Source organism: Eptesicus fuscus, chromosome 25 (genome assembly GCF_027574615.1).
Source record: "Eptesicus fuscus isolate TK198812 chromosome 25, DD_ASM_mEF_20220401, whole genome shotgun sequence".
NCBI classification, from domain to species: domain Eukaryota; kingdom Metazoa; phylum Chordata; class Mammalia; order Chiroptera; family Vespertilionidae; genus Eptesicus; species Eptesicus fuscus.
This window is the reverse complement of record NC_072497.1, coordinates 2,841,432-2,865,039: the sequence shown is the minus strand read 5'-3', so window position 1 is coordinate 2,865,039 and position 23,608 is coordinate 2,841,432. Positions and strand designations below refer to the sequence as shown.

Here is a 23,608-nt window from a genome sequence, read left to right as displayed (position 1 = left end):
CGCAGGATGATGCTGATGCCGGTGACCCAAAGTCCACACTTTAAGAACTATGGCTCAGGCGACACAATGGTGGCCAGGAACGTGCTCGGCGCAGTTCCCCCGGCGGTCTCCGGCTGAGGGGACGGCTCCACTCGCTGCCGAGCACGGACAGACGAGCCCCTGGGAGACATGGGGTGGGAGACTCCGTGCTTGCTGACCTCCGAGTCCTTCAAGAATCTCAATGCCCCGAAGTGGCCAGGTGCGCACGCTCAGCGACTGGCCACCGTTGCAGACCCAGGGGCCGACGCAGCGACACCGGACCAGCCCACCGCCGGGTACCGGGCACACCGGAGCCTTGCCGAGCCCGCCGCCCAACGAGTTCTGCGGCAGCCGCCCTGGAGCTCTGAGAAAATGACCGAAGGAATTGCTGAGAGGGAATTGACCAACAGGAATTGGGATCAAGAAGACGAAACCCCGCTGAGACCCGAGTCCAGGCGAGCCTGCGAGCCTCTGGGCTCAGATGTGGTCACACGCCTCTGGGTCTAGGTGAGGCCTCACGCCCCTGGGTTTGGGTGAGGCCACGCGCCCCTGGGGCCAGGTGAAGCTGGATTCCGGGTTCGGGTGAGGCCATGTGCCCCTGGGTCCGGGTGAATCTGAACCCTGGGTCCGGGTGAGGCCGTGGGCCCCTGGATCCGGGTAAGGCTGGGTCCCGAGTACGGGTGAGGCCGTGAGCCCCTGGATCCGGGTGAGACCACGCGACCAGGGGTCTGAGAGAGGTAACGCGCCCCTGGGTCCGGGTGGCTTCGTGCACCTAGGTCCAGGTGAGGCCACGTGCCCCTGGGTCTGAGAGAGGCCACGCACCCCTAGGTCCGGGCGAGACCATGTGTCCCTGGATCCGGGTGGGGCCTCGTGCACCTAGGTCCAGGTGGGGCCGCGTGCCCCTGGGTCTGGGGGAGGCCAGGCGTCCCTGGGTCCGGGTGAGACCGTGTGTCCCTGGATCCGGGTGAGACCTAGTGCACCTAGGCCCGGGTGAGCCCAAGTGGCCCTGGGTCTGGGAGAGGCCAAGCGTCCCTGGGTCCGGGTGCGACCATGTGTCCCTGGATCCGGATGAGGCCTCGTGCACCTAGGCCCGGGTGAGCCCAAGTGGCCCTGGGTCTGGGAGAGGCCAAGCGTCCCTGGGTCCGGGTGAGACCATGTGTCCCAGGATACGGGTGAGGCCTCGTGCACCTAGGCCCGGGTGAGCCCAAGTGGCCCTGGGTCTGGGAGAGACCAGGCGTCCCTCGGTCCGGGTGAGACCATGTGTCCCTGGATCCGGTTGAGGCCTCGTGCACCTAGGCCCGGGTGAGCCCAAGTGGCCCTGGGTCTGGGAGAGGCCAAGCGTCCCTGGGTCCGGGTGAGACCATGTGTCCCTGGATCCGGGTGAGACCGCGTGCACCTAGGCCCGGGTGAGCCCAAGTGGCCCTGGGTCTGGGAGAGGCCAAGCGTCCCTGGGTCCGGGTGCGACCATGTGTCCCTGGATCCGGATGAGGCCTCGTGCACCTAGGCCCGGGTGAGCCCAAGTGGCCCTGGGTCTGGGAGAGGCCAAGCGTCCCTGGGTCCGGGTGCGACCATGTGTCCCTGGATCCGGGTGAGGCCTCGTGCACCTAGGCCCGGGTGAGCCCAAGTGGCCCTGGGTCTGGGAGAGGCCAAGCGTCCCTGGGTCCGGGTGCGACCATGTGTCCCTGGATCCGGATGAGGCCTCGTGCACCTAGGCCCGGGTGAGCCCAAGTGGCCCTGGGTCTGGGAGAGGCCAAGCGTCCCTGGGTCCGGGTGCGACCATGTGTCCCTGGATCCGGGTGAGGCCTCGTGCACCTAGGCCCGGGTGAGCCCAAGTGGCCCTGGGTCTGGGAGAGGCCAAGCGTCCCTGGGTCCGGGTGAGACCATGTGTCCCTGGATCCGGGTGAGGCCGCGTGCACCTAGGCCCGGGTGAGCCCAAGTGGCCCTGGGTCTGGGAGAGGCCAAGCGTCCCTGGGTCCGGGTGCGACCATGTGTCCCTGGATCCGGGTGAGGCCTCGTGCACCTAGGCCCGGGTGAGCCCAAGTGGCCCTGGGTCTGGGAGAGGCCAAGCGTCCCTCGGTCCGGGTGAGACCATGTGTCCCTGGATCCGGGTGAGGCCTCGTGCACCTAGGCCCGGGTGAGCCCAAGTGGCCCTGGGTCTGGGAGAGGCCAAGCATCCCTGGGTCCGGGTGAGACCATGTGTCCCTGGATCCGGGTGAGGCCGCGTGCACCTAGGCCCGGGTGAGCCCAAGTGGCCCTGGGTCTGGGAGAGGCCAAGCGTCCCTGGGTCCGGGTGCGACCATGTGTCCCTGGATCCGGGTGAGGCCTCGTGCACCTAGGCCCGGGTGAGCCCAAGTGGCCCTGGGTCTGGGAGAGGCCAAGCGTCCCTGGGTCCGGGTGAGACCATGTGTCCCTGGATCCGGGTGAGGCCGCGTGCACCTAGGCCCGGGTGAGCCCAAGTGGCCCTGGGTCTGGGAGAGGCCAAGCGTCCCTGGGTCCGGGTGCGACCATGTGTCCCTGGATCCGGATGAGGCCTCGTGCACCTAGGCCCGGATGAGCCCAAGTGGCCCTGGGTCTGGGAGAGGCCAAGCGTCCCTGGGTCCGGGTGCGACCATGTGTCCCTGGATCCGGGTGAGGCCTCGTGCACCTAGGCCCGGGTGAGCCCAAGTGGCCCTGGGTCTGGGAGAGGCCAAGCGTCCCTGGGTCCGGGTGCGACCATGTGTCCCTGGATCTGGATGAGGCCTCGTGCACCTAGGCCCGGGTGAGGCCACGTGCCCCTGGGTCTGGGAGAGGCCAAGCGTCCCTGGGTACGGGTGAAGCTAGATCCTGGGTCCGGGTGAGGCCGTGCGCCCCTGGATCCATCCGGGTGAGGCTGGGTCCCAGGCCCGGGTGTGACCACGCGCCCCTTGGGTAAGGGTGAGGCCACGTGCCCCTTAGTCTGGGTGACGCCGTGCCCCTGGGTTCGGCCGAGACCAAACCAGAGGGAGTCGGACCTCCATTACCACCATTTCTCCACCATCCAGAGCTGAGGGGTCAGTGCTGACATGTACACATAAGGAACTACTGGACATTGAAATTGGGTCTCAAAAGAACTGTTGGTCCAGGGGGAAGCTCGCTACAGATTGATTCATTTGCCTGTCAGCATAACTATTATTGCTCGTCTCACATTGAGTTCTTATTAGTATATATCTAGTGACATATGATCTCGCTCATCTAGGGGAAATGATGAACAACATAGACTGAGGAACAAGAACAGAACCAGAAGCAAGGAGGCATCGATCGGACTATCGGGCCTCAGAGGGAGGATAGGGGAGGGTAGGGGGAGGGTGGGGGGAGGGGGAGAGTTCAACCAAAGGACCTGTATGCATGCATATAAGCCTATCCAACGGTTAAGTTCCACAGGGGATTGGGGCATGCGTGGGGAGAGGGGTGGGATGGGAATGGGGGGATGAGGACAAATATGTGACACCTTAATCAATAAAGAAATTAAAAAAAAAAAAAAAAAAAAAAAAAAAGACAGAGCCAGGCCCTAGCCGGTGTGGCTCAGTGGATAGAGCATAGGCCTGCGGACTGAAGGGTACCTTGTTCGATTCCGGTCAAGGGCACATGCCTGGGTTTCGGGCTCAATACCCAGTGGGGGGCATGCAATGGTTCTCTCTCATCACTGATGTTTCTATCTCTCTCTCTCTTGCTCTTCCTGCCTCTCTGAAATCAATAAAAATATATTAAATAAAAAAAAAAAAGACAGAGTCAGGAAGAGAATAGGACTCTACTTTATTAGGCAACATTGAGCATCCATCCTATGAGAACCAAGGCCCCATGCATAGGAGGTGGATTCACATTTCCCAGAAACACCCTATCTACTCGCCTTTTCTCCTAACAAGCCCCTTCACCTGCTATCACTCCATCTTCACTGTTTCAAGGCTCCAGGACCCAAGAACAAAGGCCTGGTGGCACCCTAAAAGCAAAGGCAATTCTGTAGGACAACTCCTGACTCAAGCCCAAATCTCTCCAGGGGACAGATGACGTGTCCTCAAAACCAACGCTTCCTTCAAAATAACATTCTTAGTGTACAAAAGCTGCTGGACAGACTTCTGGCTCTGCATGTAGAAAATAAAAAAAAACACATAAGAATGAGGAACTGACAGGCGCACAGAGTAATGATTATGGAGCTTTGTGTCTGTGGGGGTAGACACAGGCCCACCCTGCGGAGTGCAGGGCTGCCTCACTGAACCTGGTGCGAGAGAAACTGCCACCCACCAGGGTGGACAGCTGGGAGTCTCCGCCTTCACACTCCAAAAACGAAGCCCCACAAAGACGAGTGCCTTCCCCCTGGCAGCTGACTCACCACGGGACAATAGCGGAGACAACGCAAAGATGTAAATCTCCTTTTATACCTCCCCTGGCAGGCCCTGTTCAACTCTCACAATGGAAAGGCTACTGGGACGCTGGTTCCAGGACATATACGGTGTCTCAGTGTCCCTGACACTTTCTAGAGAGGACTTTTCCTTCATGTGGTGACTCAGAATTACAGAAGCCGCTCCACCTTGACCTGAAATCAAAGCCCAGGACGGAACCAGGAAGAACTGGTGCTGACGTGGGCAAGGGGCCTGGAATGCTAGCAGCTGGGGCTGAAGGCGCCTCGGCCTAACCAAGGGGCAGTGCAACAACCAGGCTGTACCAACAGATTCCCAGTATTTCTCTGAGGACTCTGTGGGATGGGGGCCAGGCTGTCTTCCGTTCCACGTGGAGAAACACTCCCGTCTACCAGAGAGGAAACTGGGGCACAGAGGGATCAGGAGAGAGAAAGTCAATCAAGCCATGAAACGAAACAGAAAAAGACCCAACTCTCCGACCTTCCACTCCTACACTGTTCTTGGGGTTTGGCTCCAACCACTGAGATGATGGGATCCGCCGAAACCGGTTTGGCTCAGTGGATAGAGCGTCGGCCTGCGGACTGAAGGGTCCCAAGTTCGGTTCCGGTCAAGGGCATGTACCTTGGTTGCGGGGCACATCCCCGGTGGGGGGTGTGCGGGAGGCAGCTGGTCGATGTTTCTCTCTCATCGATGTTTCTGGCTCTCTGTCCCTCTCCCTTCCTCTCTGTAAAAAATCAATAAAATATATTTTAAAAAAAGATGATGGGATCCTAGGAATGAGGATGAGCAGTGGTGAGATTCTGGCACATATCCCCAAAGACCATTCGGGAAGAATGGCTCTTCTAACGAGATAGCCTTGCTTGGGCGCAGAGGGACAGTTCCCTGTCCTGGGCTAGCCCCCTCACTTTTCCTTTTCGCCACGTCAGTAGAGTTTCTCTTTCGTGTGAGTTCTCTGATGTGTAATGAAATTGGAGCTATTGCTGAAGCCTTTGCCACACTCAGGGCATTTGTAGGGCTTCTCCCCCGTGTGGATGCGCTGGTGTATAATGAGAACTGAATTCCAGCTAAAGCCCTTCCCACATTCCGGGCACCTGTAGGGCTTGTCCCCCAAGTGGGCCCTCTGGTGCATGACCAGGATGGAGCCCCGGCTGAAGCTCTTGCCACACATGAGGCATTCGTAGGGCTTCTCGCCCGTGTGGGTCCGCTGGTGCACCACCAGCTGGGAGCGCTGGCTGAAGCACTTCCCACACTCGCCGCATTTGTAGGGCTTCTCGCCCGTGTGGATCCTCTGGTGCTTGATGAGGTTGGAGCTCCAGCTGAAGCTCTCCCCGCACGTCAGGCACTCGTAGGGCTTCTCACCCGTGTGCATCCCCTGGTGTGCGATCAGGCTGGAGCTCTGGCTGAAGCTCTTCCCACACTCCCCGCATTTATAGGGCTTCTCCACCAGGTGGGTTCTGCGGTGTGTGGCCAGGTTGGAGCTGCGGCTGAAGCTTTTCCCACACTCGCCACACTGATAGGGCTTCTCTCCTGTGTGAGTTCTCCGGTGGGTGATGAGGGCCGAGCTCTGGCTGAACCTCTGCCCGCAGTCGGGGCATTTGTATGGTTTCTCCCCGGTGTGGATCCTCTGGTGTCTGATCAGGTTGGAGTTGTAACTAAAGCTCTCGCCACATTCTTTACATTCGTAGGGCTTTTCTCCGGTGTGGATTCCCTGATGTGTATTAAGGCTGGACCGGTTGCCAAAGCTCTTGCCACACTCAGGGCACGAGTATGGTTTCTCGCCCGTGTGGGTTCGCTGGTGAGCGATGAGGTTGGGGCTCCTGCTGAAACTCTTGCCACACTCGGCACACTGAAAGGGTTTCTCGCCCGTGTGGATCCTCTGGTGGGTTATAAGGTTGGCGCTCCGGCTAAAGCTTTTCCCACAATCCCTGCATTTAAAAGGTTTCTCCCCGGTGTGAGTCGTTTGGTGTCTACTAAAGTTTGAACCATCACTAAAGCTTTTTCCACATTCGTCGCATTTGTAGTATTTCTCTCCCGTGTGGGTCCGCTCGTGCGTGATGAGGTGGGATTTCCGGCTGAAGGTTTTCCCGCACTGGGGACACTCGTAGGGCTTCTCACCCAGGTAGGTGCCCTGAAGGCCTATGAGCTGTTCAGCTTCCCTGCCCTGTGAGGGCACATCCCTGTGGTCTTCACTTGAGGCCTTTCCCTGGGGACCCTTAGAGCCACAGTCTCTCTCAGAGTCACTCTCCCAGTCAGACTGCGGAACGCCTTCCCCTTCAGGTGTTTCTGAGAAGATCCCACGTGATTCCACATTCTCAAATATGTCTTGATTAGAGTTCTCCCCGTTTTCACTCTGGATCTCAAAATCTGAAATAATGAAGAAAATACATACAATTTAGACTCAATTCCCTGTGATGATGAAAAAAGGAAATCAAGAGGGAAATTTTTAAAACTTCAACTTCTAGTGAAAATAAAGAGGCTTAAGAATCCTGAAAACTTTTAAAAACCGGGTTTATTTTCTTCTAACTGGTTATCTAGTTACCAGGCCTCAAACTTGCTGGTAATCACCCAGAATTTCTAAGTCTCAAAGCTCTGGGTTCTGTCTCTACTTGTTTCTCCACTGGGAAATGAGGGCAAGTAGAAATTTGAAGATCCTAATTAAGGGAAAGTAACGGGGTACAGGACCCCCAATTCACACCATGTGCCTGATGCTTAGTAGGTGCTCAATTAAATTGGATGAGTGAATATTTTTTATTGGCATCGCAGAAATTTCCCTAAAGCTGACTCTCCTTTCGAAAGCCGCTTATGTAATAACCTCATGCATTAAAATGTGTCTCGTGTTTCTAATCTTAGTTGGCATGTAAAGACACAGACAAGACGACAGGACCCCTGCAACAAGGGCTCTTGTAATCCTCCAGATGACTGGGAACTAGTAAGTGGGCAGTTTAAAAAGCCCTTAAGCCGAAACCGGTTTGGCTCGGTGGATAGAGCGTCGGCCTGCGGACTGAGAGGTCCCAGGTTCGATTCCGGTCAAGGGCATGTACCTTGGTTGCGGGCACATCCCCAGTAGGGGTTGTGCAAGAGGCAACTGATCGATGTTTCTCTCTCATCGATGTTTCTAACTCTCTATCCCTCTCCCTTCCTCTCTGTAAAAAAATCAATAAAATATATTTTAAAAATAAAATTTAAATAAATAAAATAAAATAAAAAGCCCTTAACTTTATGTACGGAGTGCGCCTATAGGTGTATTTCCCATCTGTAATACAAAATAGCTACCTTCCAGAACCTTGTCAAACCCTCTACTACCCAGTACTTACCAAGCGTTTGGGTGAAAGAAATCACGAGGGAGGATTTCTGGAAGAATATGCAAGCCTTTCCTGAGACTAGAGACTCTAATAAATCCATGCCAGGATTAAGCCAGAGCAGCAGAAAGCTGTGAGCCTGGACCACACTGTTCCGACTCCCCCGGGGAACCCGCTCAGGGAACTGTGTGTTGGTGTAATGGCTCTGGCTGATTGTGACAAGCATGATAAGGAGTGTCATTAGTACTTAATGGCTGTCAGAAGCATTAAGGAAGTTAAGACACTGCCAGGAAGTTGCCCATGACATTGTTTCTAACACACCATGTCCTCTCGATGAGCCCAAGGAGGAAATCTCCCTTTGACCAAACTACCGAAACGCTGCTCTTTTTTTTTTTTTTTTTTTTTTTAAATATATTTTATTGATTTTTTACAGAGAGGAAGAGAGAGGGATACAGAGTTAGAAACATCGATGAGAGAGAAACATCGATCAGCTGCCTCTTGCACACCCCCTACTGGGGATATGCCCGCAACCAATGTACATGCCCTTGACTGGAATCGAACCTGGGACCCTTGAGTCCGCAGGCCGACGCTCTATCCACTGAGCCAAACCGGTTTCGGCTTTTCTTTCTTTCTTTCTTTCTTTTTTTTTAAATAGCTGCTCTTCTGAGCACCCAATCTGTGTCTGCCTCATTCCCCAGGCTGTGGCTTCGTCTTTGCATTGCCTGCTTGGAAACTTGGAGCCAAAAACTCAGAGCAGGAACACTGCATGGCTTTACAGCATGCAGTGTGTGTTCTTTCATTTTTTCCCTCCCATTATTTTTTTATTATTATTTCCCTGTGCACGATTTCTATAAGGCGTCTTCAATTCTTTTCTTTTTTTTTTTAATTCTGTAGCATATTCAGAAATAAATCAATGGTTTATTGATAAAGACCATAGCCTGATTATTTCTAAGACCTAACTAACATCAGACCCCACTTAGAAAAGCAAATCTAGCCCGGCCAGCATGGCTCAGTGGTTGAGCGTTAACCTATGAACCAGGAGGTCACGGTTTGATTCCCGGTCAGGGCACATGTCCGGGGTGTGGGCTCGATCCCCAGTAGTGGGTGTGCAGGAGGCAGCTGATCTATGATTCTCTCTCATCATTGATGTTTTTCTCTCTCTCTCCCTCTCCCTTCCTCTCTGAAATCAATAAAAAAAATATTTAAAAAAGAAAAAATCTATTCATAGCAGGGAAGATAATTAGCAAGATGATCACAAAGTCCTAGTGACATTTCCATTATTAAAGCTAATAAACTATATGTACAGTAATGCTCAATTCAGTGATTAGTTTATATGACTTACTGTAAATTTCCATTTATGCACATGATTAAATTTGACATGTATCTTTTTAAAAAATATATATTTTATTGATTTTTTACAGAGAGGAAGGGAGAGGGATAGAGAGTTAGAAACATCGATGAGAGAGAAACACTGATCAGCTGCCTCCTGCACACCTCCCTACTGGGGATGTGCCCGCAACCAAGGTACATGCCCTTGAGCGGAATCGAACCTGGGACCTTTCAGTCCACAGGCCGACGCTCCATCCACTGAGCCAAACCGGTCAGGGCTGACATGTATCCTTTAGGTAGAACCTGGGTTCCACTCATGCCTTTAGTCAATATAAAATTGTATTTAAACTTGCAAATAGGCATATAATTACAATTCGTGCTCACACTGACATACACTGCTGGTAATCTGTGAGCACATATAATTGCTCTCTGTCCCACGTCCCCTAGATCTCCAGGGTATGGGTGTAGGCCTGACGGGCACAATGCTGGTTCCCCCTTGGCCAGGGCCAGGAGGTCTCTGGTTCCTCACTTCCTGCAACAGTGTTTTGCAAGTTTCTAGCACAGAGATTTGCTATAAAACAGGGCTTCCAGGTTGAGGCCCCGGTTTATTTTCTACAAGCTCACACAACCAAAAACATTTTTTAATGACTTTAGAAACTTCTCTTCTGAGTAGGAACATTAGCCATTAAAGGCTTTGCTGTCTTAAAATCTGAAGCCCTGCCCTAACTGGTTTGGCTCGGTAGATAGAACGTTGGCCTGCGGACTCAAGGGTCCCAGGTTCGATTCCAGTCAAGGGCATGTACCTTGGTTGCGGGCACATGCCCAGTAGGGGGTGTGCAGGAGGCAGCTGATTGATGTTTCTCTCTCATCTCCCTCTCCCTTCTTCTCTGTAAAAAAGCAATAAAATATATATTTTTAAAAAATCTGAAGCCCTGGTATGTTCTAGGATGAGCTCAGAAGCAACAGGGAAAACAAACACTCAAGCTTCATTTCGGTGAGATTAGGAAGAGGATTAATTTGCAGACACTAATATATGTAATATATCAGGAAGGGCTGGCATATTCTTCCAAAAACAGCGGAGACTGGGCAGCAGCCAGTGAGGGAGGGAGAGGGAGAACAAGCATGGGAGTAGCGGGAGGAGAGGGCCAGTCCTCAGGGGAAGGAGATCTCCAAGAGCTGGGGCAGGAAAGCACTTTCTGAAGGTACGGACTTGCTTTCTAGGCAACACTGCCTCTGGGGACTGGGACAGGCAAGGCTGGCCTCCGTGGTTCAGAGAAGAAGAGGAAGTGAGACTACACCCAGGACCACATAGAAGGGCCACATGAGGAGAGCGCCTTTGAATCTCGGGCAGTAGTCCTGGGAATTATTATTATGGAGAAAAGTGGCAATTTTTCATCCAGAAAAAAAAGTTAAATGAAGCAACCACCTCTGTGCAGAAAGATCCTGAAGGAGAACGCGAAGAAGAGACGGTGAGACAAGACAATGTGAGCTGGCAAAGCGAAGGAGAGGAGGGGAAATCCAGAGAAATGAACACACATGGGAAGAAACACAGAGGAATACGGGCCCCATGAAAAGCACAGAAATGGAGGGGGAATGAAATGAGAAAAGCAGTGAAAGAAAATGGAAACAAAGGAAGAGGTGAAAAGGATCAAAGAGAATGGCAGAAACAGAAGTTAGACAAAAGAGAATCAATAAATATAACCGGAATTCTCAAAAAAGGAAACTAAACCAAAGGAACAGAACAAACATCTTAATCTATGAAGATAGAAGAACTCTTGAAGCCCTAGCCGGTTTGGTTCCGTGGATAGAGCATCAGCCTGTGGACTCAAGGGTCCCGGGTTCGATTCCGGTCAAGGGCACATGCCTGGGGTTGCGGGCTCAATCCCCAGTGTGGGACGTGCAGGAGGCAGCCGATCAATGATTCTCTCTCATCATTGATGTTTTTCCCTCTCTCTCTCCCTCTCCCTTCCTCTCTGAAATCAATAAAGAAATATATTTAAAAAAACAAAAAAAAAGAACTCTTGAAAGGCATTGTGTGTGCCAAGGAAAACTAACCCAGGGTGGTTAATAATGAGACGAAGGATAACAAGGAAAAAGATCGAATCGCTTATATGGGGGAGGAAAACCAGCGGGTCTCAGATTTCTCTGCAGTAACACTCCATGCCTGCAGATAGTGCAGCCGCAGCTGCCAGTTATGTAAGAAAGGAAATGCATGCCAAGGATTTTATGTTCAACAGAGCTGCCCTTCAAGTATACAGTTTACAGGCAAACAGCTTTGAATATACACAATCTCATGGACTATTGGTCCCATGAGCCCTTCCAGAGGAAACTATTAGGAGATGAATTTCACTCAACCAGGAGATAAAGGCAACTCGAGCACAAAGACTGGGGATGAACATCTGATACATATAACTTTAGAACAGAAGTCTACAAGAGCCATGGCAATTAGGGTGTTAAAACAGAATATAATTGTTATACAGAGAGGTAGAAATGATACACTAATCAGAATTGGGGTTGAGGGGAAAGAAGATGGAATACAGGATATGTTCTTTGATTGCCTTATCTGTAATAAACACCCGAGAGCTCAAAGGGTAGCATTTATTTTATTTTTTTAAATATGTGTTTTTATTGATTTCAGAGAGGAAGGGAGAAGGAAAGAGAGAGAGAAAAGTCAATGATGAGAGAGAATCGTGGATCGGCTGCCTCCTGCACGCCCCACACTGGGGATCGAGCCTGCAACCCTGGGCATGTGCCCTGACCGGGAATCGAACTGTGACCTCCTGGTTCATAGGTCGATGCTCAACTACTGAGCAACGCCAGCCGGGCGAAGGATAGCATTTAAAATTGACAAATCATGTAACTGAAGTTTATGTGTCTTTAATACTACAAAATAAACACTAGGAAAAGATTACTCCAAGAGATTAAGTGCTGGCAAGGATGTGGGGAAAAGGGAACCCTCGTGCATTGCTGACGGGAATGGAAGCTGGTGCAGCCACTACGGAAACCAGTATGGAGGTTCCTCAAAAAATTAAAAACAGAACTACCATATGCCCACCAACCCCTCTTGTGGGTGTATACTGTACTCTAAGCAAGCAAAATCACAGTCTCAAAGTGATATCTGCACTCCCATGTTCACTGCAGCTTTATTTACAATAGCCAAGACAGGAGAATTCTTAGAAACAGTTAAATTTCTGATAGTCTAATAGGCAAAAGAATAGTTTCTTGCTTTAATGGGTATTTTCCAGATAATTTATAAGATTGAATTGCCCTAACAGGTTTGGCTCAGTGGATAGAGCGCCGACCTGCGGACAGAAAGGTCCCAGGTTCGATTCCGGTCAAGGGCATGTACCTTGGTTGCGGGCACATCCCCAGTGGGGCGTGTGCAGGAGGCAGCTGAATCGATGTTTCTAACTCTCTATTCCTCTCCCTCTCCCTTCCTCTCTGTAAAAAATCAATAAAATATATTTAAAAAAAAAAAAAAAAGATTGATTTCGTACAACTCGAGGAGCAGGTATCTATTTCTGTGTAAGTTATGAATAGGGATTCAATTTTAGTTTTTCCATAATGGTTAGACCAGTGTCTAAATACCATTCACTGAATGGTTTTCTTTTTTAAATTTTTTTTTTTTATTATTGATCTCAGAGAGGAAGAGAGAAGGAGAGATAGAAACATCAATGATGAGAGAGAATCATTGATCGGCTGCCTCCTGCACTCCCCCTACTGGGAATCGAGCCTGTAACCCCTGCATGTGCTCTTGACTGGAATCGAACCCAAGACCCTTCAGTCCACAGGCCAACGCTCTATCCACTGAGCCATACCAGCTAGGGCTGACTGGTTCTTGAATTGCCATAGGACCTCTTCCCTTATGGGTCAGTAGACACAAGCTTGCAGTCGTAGCTCAGTCTAAACCAGTGGTTCTTGTATTTTCCAATCTTCGACCCACACTCTCGAGTCCCATGCACATTACATTCCTGTGGCTGTTCATAGGGCCGTGTGGCCCCCTGCCTGGCCAGAGGCCTCCTCTTTCCCTCCCCTGCTAGAAAGCACACCAGAATGAGTGTGAGGAAAACTGATGTCAATATGGGGATAAACCTGATTTTACTGTCATCCTATATCAGTGGTCGGCAAACTGCGGCTCGCAAGCCACATACAGCTCTTAGGCCCCTTGAGTGTGGCTCTTCCACAAAATACCACGGCCTGGGCGAGTCTATGTTGAAGAAGTGGCGTTAGAAGAAGTTTAAGTTTAAAAAATTTGGCTCTCAAAAGAAATTTCAATCGTTGTACTGTTGATATTTGGCTCTGTTGACTAATGAGTTTGCCGACCACTGTCCTATATAATAAAAGCCTAATATGCAAATCAACCGAACAGCAGAACGACTGGTCACTATGATGTGCACTGACTACCAGGGGGCAGATGCTCAATGCAGGAGCTGCCCCCAGCCCACAGGCCCCAGGTCAGCCACGGCGGATGCCAGCGGGGGCCCCCTGATCGCCCCGCCAGTCACCCCACAGATTGGTCCTGATCACCACTAGGCCTAGGGACCTTACCTGTGCATGAATTTCATGCACCGGGCCTCTAATTTATTTATAACAATGGAATTGATCACTAACTGGTGCTTTACTGTGGGGGGGGACGGTCAGGCTCAAAAGCCCTTCCCACCTGTGACGGTGCTCAGAGGCACTGGTCTAAAACACAGAAGTGCGCCCAGCCAGTGTGGCTCAGTGGTTGAGCACTGATCCATGAACCAGGAGGTCACGGTTCGATTCCCGGTCAGGGCACATGCCCGGGTTGCAGACTCGATCCCCAGGGTGGGGCATGCAGGAGGCAGCCGATCCATGATTCTCTCTCATCACTGGTGTTTCTCTCTCTCTCTCCCCTCTCCCTTCCTCTCTGAAATCAATAAAAATATATAAAATAAAATAAAATAAAATACAGAAGAGGTTCAATACAGCTTGTGTCCACCTCAGCTTCTCCCACTCTGACGTGGGCTCTCCCCATAGGAGCGCTGCCCTGAACAGCCTGTTGGGAACCTGATCAAAGCCTGGCAGGAACCTGATCGCACCTGAGTGACTGGGAACATTGTTCCTCGAACTCTGGCAGCTTGAAAGACTAACCACTGATAGCAACAGCCATGAGCTCTCTTATCAGCGTACGTGAATGACTGCCAAACATTTCACACTGTAACATTACATCTAAGAGTTCTGTCTGGTATACATTTCCAATACTGAAGTGGATTCAACGTGATTTTGTTTTGAGGCTGAGAATCATAGCTTTAAAAACACATACAGCCGAAACTGGTTTGGCTCAGTGGATAGAGCGTCGGCCTGCGGACTTAGGAGTCCCAGGTTCGATTCCGGTCAAGGGCATGTACCTTGGCTGCGGGCACATCCCCAGTAGGGTTTGTGCAAGAGGCAGCTGATCCGTGTTTCTCTCTCATGGATGTTTCTAACTCTCTATCCCTCTCTCTTCCTCTCTATAAAATATATTTAAAAAATCAATAAAATATATTTAAAAAAAAAAAAAACACACATACACCTTTCCAAGCCCCCAACCCTCTCCGCTCCCCTTTTTGTTAAGTAAAATGAATGTTTTTGTTCGTTTGTTGTCCTGAAGGGAGCACTTTGCTGGGGCTGCGAGCTCCGAGTAGGTAAACTGTCGCTTGTGCCCACAGAAAGCCAGGTGATGCTGGGGGTGGCTCTTTGGCTCACCTGTTGGAAAAGAGTAGGTTTTAGGTTGACAATCTCCGTTTCTCTATGAAAGAAAAGAAAAAAGAAAAGAAAAGAGGGGGGCGGGAAGGGAGGGAGAGGGAGGAAGGAAGGTTCCTTGCCTTCTGGGATTTTATAGGTTCCTAGAAAAAAATGAGACAAGTATTCACAGAAATAGAAAATAAGATGGAATATGATAAAAAGCCAAAAGAGGAGAAGAATCAAAATGCACTGGAGAGAAAACTGCTAGCAGAGGTGATCGGAGATGCTCCCAGGTGGGTGGAGCCAGGGGCAGGGAAGAGAGACCGGAAGTAAGGACAGCTTGTATGGAGCGGGTCTCCAAGGGTGTACACTCAAACCACAACGGGATGTTAACACGCAGGGACAGGACCAAAGCATTCCAAGTCAAAATTCAGGAGCACAGGTGAATGCTAGCGGGCAAGACCAGGTCTGAATGGAGCAGGAGCTGCCGCAAGGGGACCTGGGAAAACTGGCTGCAGGCCACCTGAGCCAGGACTCAGAGGCCCCGGGCTCCCAGCAGAACAAGGTCACACTTGATTCGGAGACGCTGGAGAACTCACAAAGACCTGGAGACACTGGGAAACTCACTCAGACTTTTAAGCAGGAGCCCTGGCCGGTGTGGCTCAGTGGATAGAGTGTCGGCCTGCGGACTGAAGGGTCCTGGGTTCGATTCCAGTCCAGGGCACATGCCCAGGTTGCAGGCTCAATCCCTAGTAAGGAGTGTGGAGGAGGCAGCTGGTCAATGATTCTCTCTCCTCATTGATGTTTCTCTCTCTCTCTCTCTTTCTATTAAAAAAAAAAAGACTTTTAAGCAGAAGAGTGATGATCACTCAGGTAGGAGTGGAGCAGCTGTAATGAAGGGGAAAGAAGCAGGTTCCCTTTGGAGAGTCCTGCAAGAGTTCAGGAGAAATACTAAGAGCCCGAATCAGGGCTAAGGACTAACATGTGGGAAACTCTCACCGAGACAGAGGAGCTTTATTAGTAGAGGTCCAATATCAAACGGGATAGTAAGATACATGCCTGCTAGTCAATACTGAACCCCCATCCTGGGTGAATGCATCCAGAGGTCCCAAGCTGGGCAGAGGGGAGGTCTCATGTTGAGTCCATGTTCCAGAAGGGATGAAGGTTATTGCAGAGGTTCCTCTGCGTAATCATGAGGAAGGTTGGAGCATTTGTTAAACAAAGACCAACAAAGGTGATCTCAAAGGCAGAAGTCAGAGGACTGACAAACACATCTGGGTGTCCCAGGAGAGACGATGGCAGGAAGCAGGAAGCCAGGTGGGGAGGGCTCACGCAGTGGGTGCCTGTCACCGCCTGAGGCACCTGATGAGACCTAACCTCATGCTTTGTGACTTCCCCAACCAAACAACAACCCCGGAGCCCTCTCCTCAGGCCTCAGCCCCTCTGGCCTCCCTGCAGTATCTGCCTACGATCCTAAAGTTCATGACAAACTGTCCCGTCCATCAGGAGGCAGGTAAACCAAGGATGAGCTGGCCAACATGGCTCAGTGGTTGAGCACTGACCTATGAACCAGGAGGTCACGGTTTGATTCCCAATCAGGACACATGCCCGGGTTGTGGGCTCGATCCCCAGTGTGGGGCGTGCAGGAGGCAGATGATCCATGATTCTCTCTCATCATTGATGTTTCTCTCTCTTGCTCCCTTTCCCTTCCTCTCTCAAATCAATAAAAATAAAATAAATAAATAGGATGAGAGGTCTTTGTCTTTTTTTTTAAAATATATTTTTATTGATTTTTTACAGAGTGGAAGGGAGAGGGATAGAGAGCTAGAAACATCGATGAGAGAGAAACATCGATCAGCCGCCTCCTGCACACCTCCCACTGGGGATGTGCCTGCAACCAAGGTACATGCCCTTGACTGGAATCGAACCTGGGACCCTTCAGCCCACAGGCCGACGCTCTATCCATTGAGCCACACCGGTTTCGCATGTCTTTGTCTTTTTTAAAAACATAGGAGTAAAGTTAAAAGCTACTTTTCAAAACCAAAGAAAATCAGGTACTTTGCCTCAGATACCACCTAGGATCTACCCAACACATGTGGAAGCAAGCAGACTGGAGTTTCAGTCCTGGCTCCTCCGCTTACCCGCTGGGTGACCTCAAGGAAGGGCTGACCTTGCTGCACCTCCATGACCTCACCTGTAAAATGTCGTCAGTGAGAGGGACACGTAAGGTGCCCACTGCAGGGCCGGGCTCACAGTAGGTCCTCAAGGGCCGTCCCTTTCTCCAAAAGACGGCTCTACTCATGCCGCCCAAGTCCCTGAAGGTTGTCACCACCTCTGTCCTTTCTCCTCTTCCCAGTCCTCTGGACCCTCAGGGCCAAACACCCTGGGTCGACACCTCTGTCTCAGCGCTGTCTGCATCCCCTCCGCCAACACCCCACTGGGAACTATCCCTGCATCACAGACGACATGAACATGAGTTCAATGCTCAGACCCATGAGTTCCAGTCTTGGCCTCGCGCTAGCTGCATGGCATCATGGGAGTCGGTGAACTTCTCTCACTTAACTCCGAGGTCGTGAAGTGGTAATGATCTCGCCCTCCCCCAAGGTGGCGAGTTTTGCATATTGGATGCTACGCACACTGTCTGGCCCCCAAAAAGGGATGGCTAACTGCTAGCTATTGTTACCGAGTTCTTTCTCACACGTGTCCAGTCTCCTCCCCTCCCCCACTGTCCCCATCCGGGCCTGACCCCTGTACACCTGATGTCTAAGTGGCTTCCTGGCGGCTCCCCTGCCTCCAGCCTCTCCCTACTCTAATCAAACCCACATCCTGTTGCCCAACTCGGCTTCCTCCCCTGCCCCTTGGGCCCCAGTTCAAGAACCTGCTGAGGCCAAGCCTCCACGCACCCTTCCCCCAAACTCTACTTCCTACCACTTCCAAAGCACACCCTTCCCACTCCAATCAGCCAGCCTTTCTTACCGCCACCTGCACTAGGCCAGGCTGGTCCAGCCTTCTGAGCCTCTGCTTCGCACAGCTCCTCTCGGATGCCACCCTCCGCCTGCCCTGCGCCTTTCCAGATTCTACCCCAGCCTGCAACCCCTGCTCAGGTCCCACATCCTCCATAAAGCCTCGCTGAGCTCGCCTCCCCTCCTGCAGTTCTCACGAGCACAGGGCGGCTGTTCCCCACGGGTCCTGCAGCAGTGCGGGGGGCACGCGTGGAAGGGAAGTGAATATCTGGAAATCAGAGAGTCCAGTTGACAAGAGCAGGCGGAGGAGGCAGTCAAGAGACAAACATATTGACTGCTGCAATGAACTCGTTTGTCATTCCTCTTTTCAGAGCCCAGCATGACTCTGTGCCACAGAAAAGTCCCTCTTTCTGTTTTGTTTTGTTTTTAAATATATTTTATTGATTTTTTACAGAGAGGAAGGGAGAGGGATAGAGAGCCAGAAACATCGATGAGAGAGAAACATCAACCAGCTGCCTCCTGCACATCCCCCACCCCCCCCCGGGATGTGCCCGCAACCAATGTACATGCCCCCCCCCCCCCCCCCGACCAGAATCGAACCTGGGACCCCTCAGTCCGCAGGCTGACGCTCTAGCCACTGAGCCAAACTGGTTTTGGCAAAAGTCCCTGATTTACTGGCCATTCATCTTGGTTCCATAAAAATAATCACTTTTTAAAGTAGGATTTGTTTTGCCAAAACCGGTTTGGCTCAGTGGATAGAGTGTCAGGCCTGCGGACTGAAGGGTCCCAGGTTCGATTCCGGTCAAGGGCATGTATCTTGGTTGCAGGCACATCCCCAGTAGGAGGTGTGCAGGAGGCAGCTGATCGATGTTTCTCTCTCATCGATGTTTCTGGCTCTCTATCCCTCTCCCTTCCTCTCTGTAAAAAATCAATAAAATATATTTTTAAAAAAATAAAAAATAACGTAGGATTTGTTTTTCTAACTGCTGGAACTTCAAACATTTGGGGGTTCATTGCACAACCAAGGGAAGGTTCCCAGGAGTGATTTATGGGGTCATCAGCCCCTCCGCCCAAGTCTCCTTCAGCTTCCCAACCACTCAGAATAAACACTGAAGTAAAAACCAGGCTTGCTACGCACATACAGCTCCAAGTCTGTTCCTCTAAGCCCCTTCTGCACTGAAATTCTGGAAACATCACTGCACCCAAGGACTTTAAAGAAGTGACAATGGGCCCTGGCTGGTTTGGCTCACTGGATAGAGCAGGCGTCCTCAAACTACGGCCCGTGGGCCACATGCGGCCCGCCGAGGACATTTATCCGGCCCGCCGGGTGTTTTTGTCGTTTTGTTTTTTTACTTCAAAATAAGGTATGTGCAGTGTGCGTAGGAATTTGTTCATAGTTGTTTTTGTTTTTTTAAACTATAGTCCGGCCCTCCAACAGTCTGAGGGACAGTGAACTGGCCCCTGTTTAAAAAGTTTGAAGACCCCTGGGATAGAGTGTCGGCCTGCGGACTGAAGGGTCCCAGGTTCGATTCCGGTCAAGGGCACATATGTACCTTGGTTGCAGGTTCCCCGGCCCTGGTCGGGATGCGTGCAGGAGGCAACCCATCGATGTGTCTCTCTGACATCGATGTTTCTCTCTGTCTCTCCCCCTCCCTTCCACCCTCTCTAAAAATCAATGGGAAAAAATACCCTCGAATGAGGATTAACAGAAACCAACATGCTGATTTTCCACAGACAGCAGAGAGACATGGGGCTGCCCCAAACTTCGTCCTGGATACCACCTTGGCCTCCTCCACCTCGGAGGGTGCCCCCACCTTCTCCCTATGAGTTTCAGCATCTCACCGCTGTCCCGAAGGCTCTGGGTCAAGTCTTCCATCAGGGCCACCGTGTCCTCGCTGCTTTCGGGCCTGTGTTCTTGCAGCCAGGCCTGGATCTCCCTGGGCATCACGGTCAGCATCTGCTCCTTCGTGTGCACCTCTGGCCTCAGCCAGCGCCGACAGAGCTCTCGGAGGCGGCCCAGCGCGCCCTGCGGCCCGCCAGCCACCTCCTCTCCGGGGCTGCCCTTGCCAGCATCCGGGGGGAAGGGCTCGGACTCGGGGCCATCCTCCTGCAGCACAGCTTCCTGGACCCAAGAGTCGTCCTCCAGGATCATGGTGGCGACCTCCGCCTCCTGTTCGTCCTCCTCTTGAGGTACCTGGGCCAAGGGGCTCCGGGGAGTGGTTCCTCTGGGCACCTCTGCAGCCATCACCCACGTTCTCGGGGCACTCGCTCAGGCTTCCAGCCTTCAACTTCAGTCTTATCCAGCCAAGCTCTCTGAGAAGACACGTCCCTCCGCAAACTTCAACAAGCAGCCCAGCTGAGAAAAGAGAAAGGGAACCAGGATCGATAAGTCAACTGTCCCAAAACGATCTAACCCACAGCAGCCCAGCCTAGGCCAGGCCACCAAGTAATTCTTACGTCCGCAAATCAGTGAGTTTCCTGTCCCTCTTCAAGGCAAAATGGCTTATTCCTGAAACCCTCTCTCTCTCTATGGCAAGAGAAGAATCATAAACACAAAATATACAGCATTTTTCTTTCCAAAAGACCGAAGCATGAGCGACAGAAATCCAAAGCCCTGGCAAGAATCCAGGACGGAGTTATCCTGCCCCGAGTCAGTTCAGACTTGCTGCGGACTGAGTGACCTTGACCTCACACACTCACATCAACCTCAATGACCACCACCAAGCAGAGATAATAACATCATCCTTCTTATTTTACGGGGACATCTTAAGGATTAGCAATGGCTCAGATGTTAAGAGACTGAGCCGCACTAGAAGGAAGACAATATCTCAACCACATTATTACCACATTTAAAAGTATAAAGTTTTGCCCTAGCCAGTTTGGCTCAGCCGATAAGAGCGTTGGCCTACGGACCGAAGTGTCCCGGGTTTGATTCCAGTCAAGGGCACATACCTCGGTTGCACGCTCCTCCCTGACCCTGACCCTGGCCCTGGTCGCAGCGCGTGCAGGAGGCAACCAATTGATGTTTCTCTCTGTCTTTCCTTCTCTCTTCCACTCTCTCTAAAAAATCAATGGAAAAATATCCTCGGGAGGATTAAAAAAAATTTTTTTCATGAAGTTTTAAATGTTCAGACTCTTCAATCTAGCCTTGGCCCCTCAGGAATTTTTCTTTTAGAATAACTATCTTTGCAAAGAGAAATTTATTTGCAAGGACATCCAACCATAGCATTCTAATTACAAAAAAACTAAAAAACGGACACATTAAAAATCCAGCAGCCAGGGTGTGGTTAATAAATTATGGCACATCCATACAGTAAAATGTATTAAAAACTATGCTGATATTATAAGGGCTACCTTTGTGAGGTACTGACTGAGGAGCTCAAAGGAGCCTCTTTTGGGGTGCTGGAAATGTTCTGTATCTTGATTTGATGATGGTTGCACAAAAGCATAAATGTGAAATTTGTGCACCCTGCTGTATGTATTTTACAGTATTTTTAAAAGTATGCTGACAAAGATTATTAATCATTAAAGATTTAAGATAGCCTCAATATGAAAATTAGGGATAAAGACAAAACCAGCAAGGCGGTTTTTTGTTGTTGTTGTTGTTTTTAAAACAAGGCATTAAAACTATAGTTATAGCCCAAACCGGTGTGGCTCAGTGGATAGAGTGTTGGCCTTCGGACTGAAGGGTCCCAGGTTCGATTCCGGTCAAGGGCATGTACCTGGGTTGCGGGCACATCCCCAGTGGAGGGGGTGCAGGAGGCAGCTGGTCGATGTTTCTCTCTCATCGATGTTTCTAGCTCTCTATCCCTCTCCCTTCCTCTCTGTAAAAAATCAATAAAAATGTGTTTTTTTTAAACTATAGTTATAGTATGATCCCAATTCCCTTTAAAAATGAACACACACAAGACTAAAAAAAATAAAAATAAAAGAGCTGGACGGAAATTCTACAAGATGTTGAGAGCAGTGAGATTACAAAATATTTAAATACTATAAAAGCAGTGAAAAATTATTTTTAAAAATCAATAGATCATAAAGACTCAGATAACACCACCTCCCCAAAAAGGAAACGCTTTAAAAAATAATAATAAAATAGGAATGCTAGTGGGAAAACCGGAGTACCCCATGTGTATTTACAAGGACTAGAAGAAACAGGAGTAACAGAACTCCGGGAAAACCGTTCCCAGTAAGTTCAGTCTCCGTGCGACCCGGGCCAAGACACGCCCCCTCTGAGCTCAGTTTCCCCACGTGTACAACGAGGAGCCGCGCGGGACGTCGCCCAGGGCGCATCCAGTCCGAACCCTGCGCCCCCGGTTGGACCGGCAGGGAGCTCACTGCTGGGAGGAGAGCCCGCGCGCGTTCGCGGGGCGGACCAACGCGTAAACGGAGCCCGCCCGGGTCCGCGGGGAGCGCCCCCCACGCCCCTCCCCCAGCAGGCTGCCAGCACTGGCTCCAGGCCCGTTATTCCCACGCCTCGCGCTACCCTCCTGGGCCGCGAGGCTCCAGGCCTGACTCTCCGGGCTCACCTCCCGGGGGGACCAGATCCTGCTCCGGCGGCGGCTTTGCGTGCAAAAGCGCCCGGGGCACGGCCCGGCCCCGGGAGTCGCGACGGCTCCGGCCCGAGGGGCACCGAGAACAATGGACGGTAGAGGCCCGCCCCCAACCGCCCTCATTGGCTACCTTAGAACGGCCCCTGAAACTCTGCTTTCCTATTGGTAGATACGGTGTCCAGCCGGCGGCGGGAAGGAGGCTAGGCCGAAGGCATTGTGGGAGATGTAGTCCATCCACCCAGACCACCCAGGCTGCAGGCCTGGGAGCGGAGTTTGGGGTTGAGAGTCTCGGCAGTGCCCGAGGGCCAGAGGCAGAAAATCCACGGGCTGGCCCTCAGGACTGCAGGGTTGGCCAGAGCTGTGACCTGGAACAGGTCATTACACTTCTTTGAGGCTTTCCTATATTTGTCCATAAAAAGTGAAAGTTAGCCAAAACCGGTTTGGCTCAGTGGATAGAGCGTCGGTCTGCGGACTGGGGGGTCCCGGGTTGATTCCGGTCAAGGGCATGTACATTGGTTGCGGGCACATCCCCGGTGGGGGGTGTGCAGGAGGCAACTGGTCGATGTTTCTCTCTCTCATCGATGTTTCTAGCTCTCTATCCCTCTTCCTTCCTCTCTGTAAAAAATCAATAAGATATTTTTTTTTACAAAAAGTGAAAGTTAGATGAAGGGACTTGAAGGTCCTTTTCAGCTGTGATTAGGCTCCTCGAGGGTCAAAAGCAGCCCTGGAAGGAAAGGCATCTGCATAGTAATAGCCCCCTGTCGCCCCAGCCCAGCACCCCTCCCCCAACTTAAAGGTGCACCTGGCGGTTGCATACACCTTTGTTTTCGCAAGTGGCATTCCTGTGTCTAGAGGAATGCCCTGTCCTGTCTCTTCTGCCAGGAGCTCCCATTCTTTCGTCTGTTTCCACCAGCAAACCCCCAGAGACACCGCCCTCAGCACACCTTACGAGGTCTCCCAGAAGGGGAATATAAGAACAGAGAGAAAGACACTCTTTTTTTTAATTTAATATATTTTATTGATCTTTTACAAAGGAAGGGAGAGGGATAGAGAGCCAGAAACATCAATGAGAGAGAAACATCGATCAGCTGCCTCCTGCACACCTCCTGCTGGGGATGTGCCCACAACCAAGGTACATGCCCTTGACCGGAATCGAACCTGGGACCTTTCAGTCCCCAGGCCGACGCTCTATCCACTGAGCCAAACCGGCCAGGGCCGAGAAAGACAATCTTAAAGATCTGTGATAGGACCATCGTATATGTTTGTACAGAGCAAGTATTGGAGGCAAACACAAATGACTACATTGGTGGTTTTAATTTGCATTTACATTTCATGTCATGGAAATTTAATTTTCATTTCGTGAATGTTTGATAAAGGTTTTATGTTTA

General features: G+C 51.3%; 1 protein-coding gene across 1 annotated transcript; it reads right to left on the bottom strand.

Annotated features, from left to right (window-relative positions):
- Positions 1–4,231: 4,231 nt before the first annotated feature.
- Positions 4,232–22,272, bottom strand: ZSCAN2 (zinc finger and SCAN domain containing 2). Its single transcript, XM_028137005.2, has 3 exons — positions 22,197–22,272; positions 19,513–20,026; positions 4,232–6,755 (listed from the first exon to the last, which is right to left on the bottom strand). Exons 2-3 carry the CDS (start codon positions 19,913–19,915, stop codon positions 5,314–5,316), a joined length of 1,845 nt encoding a protein of 614 aa, XP_027992806.2. The 5' UTR covers positions 19,916–20,026; positions 22,197–22,272; the 3' UTR covers positions 4,232–5,313.
- Between the last annotated feature and the right edge of the window lie 1,336 nt (positions 22,273–23,608).

Bases quoted from the DNA above. Each gene is read 5' to 3' on its own strand.
- ZSCAN2 (XM_028137005.2), bottom strand. From the start codon at position 19,915: ATGGCTGCAGAGGTGCCCAGAGGAACCACTCCCCGGAGCCCCTTGGCC. The intron at 6,756-19,512 runs GTGAGATGCTGA...TCATTATTTCAG, and splicing joins CCAGAGCCTTCGGGACAGCG to ATTTTGAGATCCAGAGTGAA.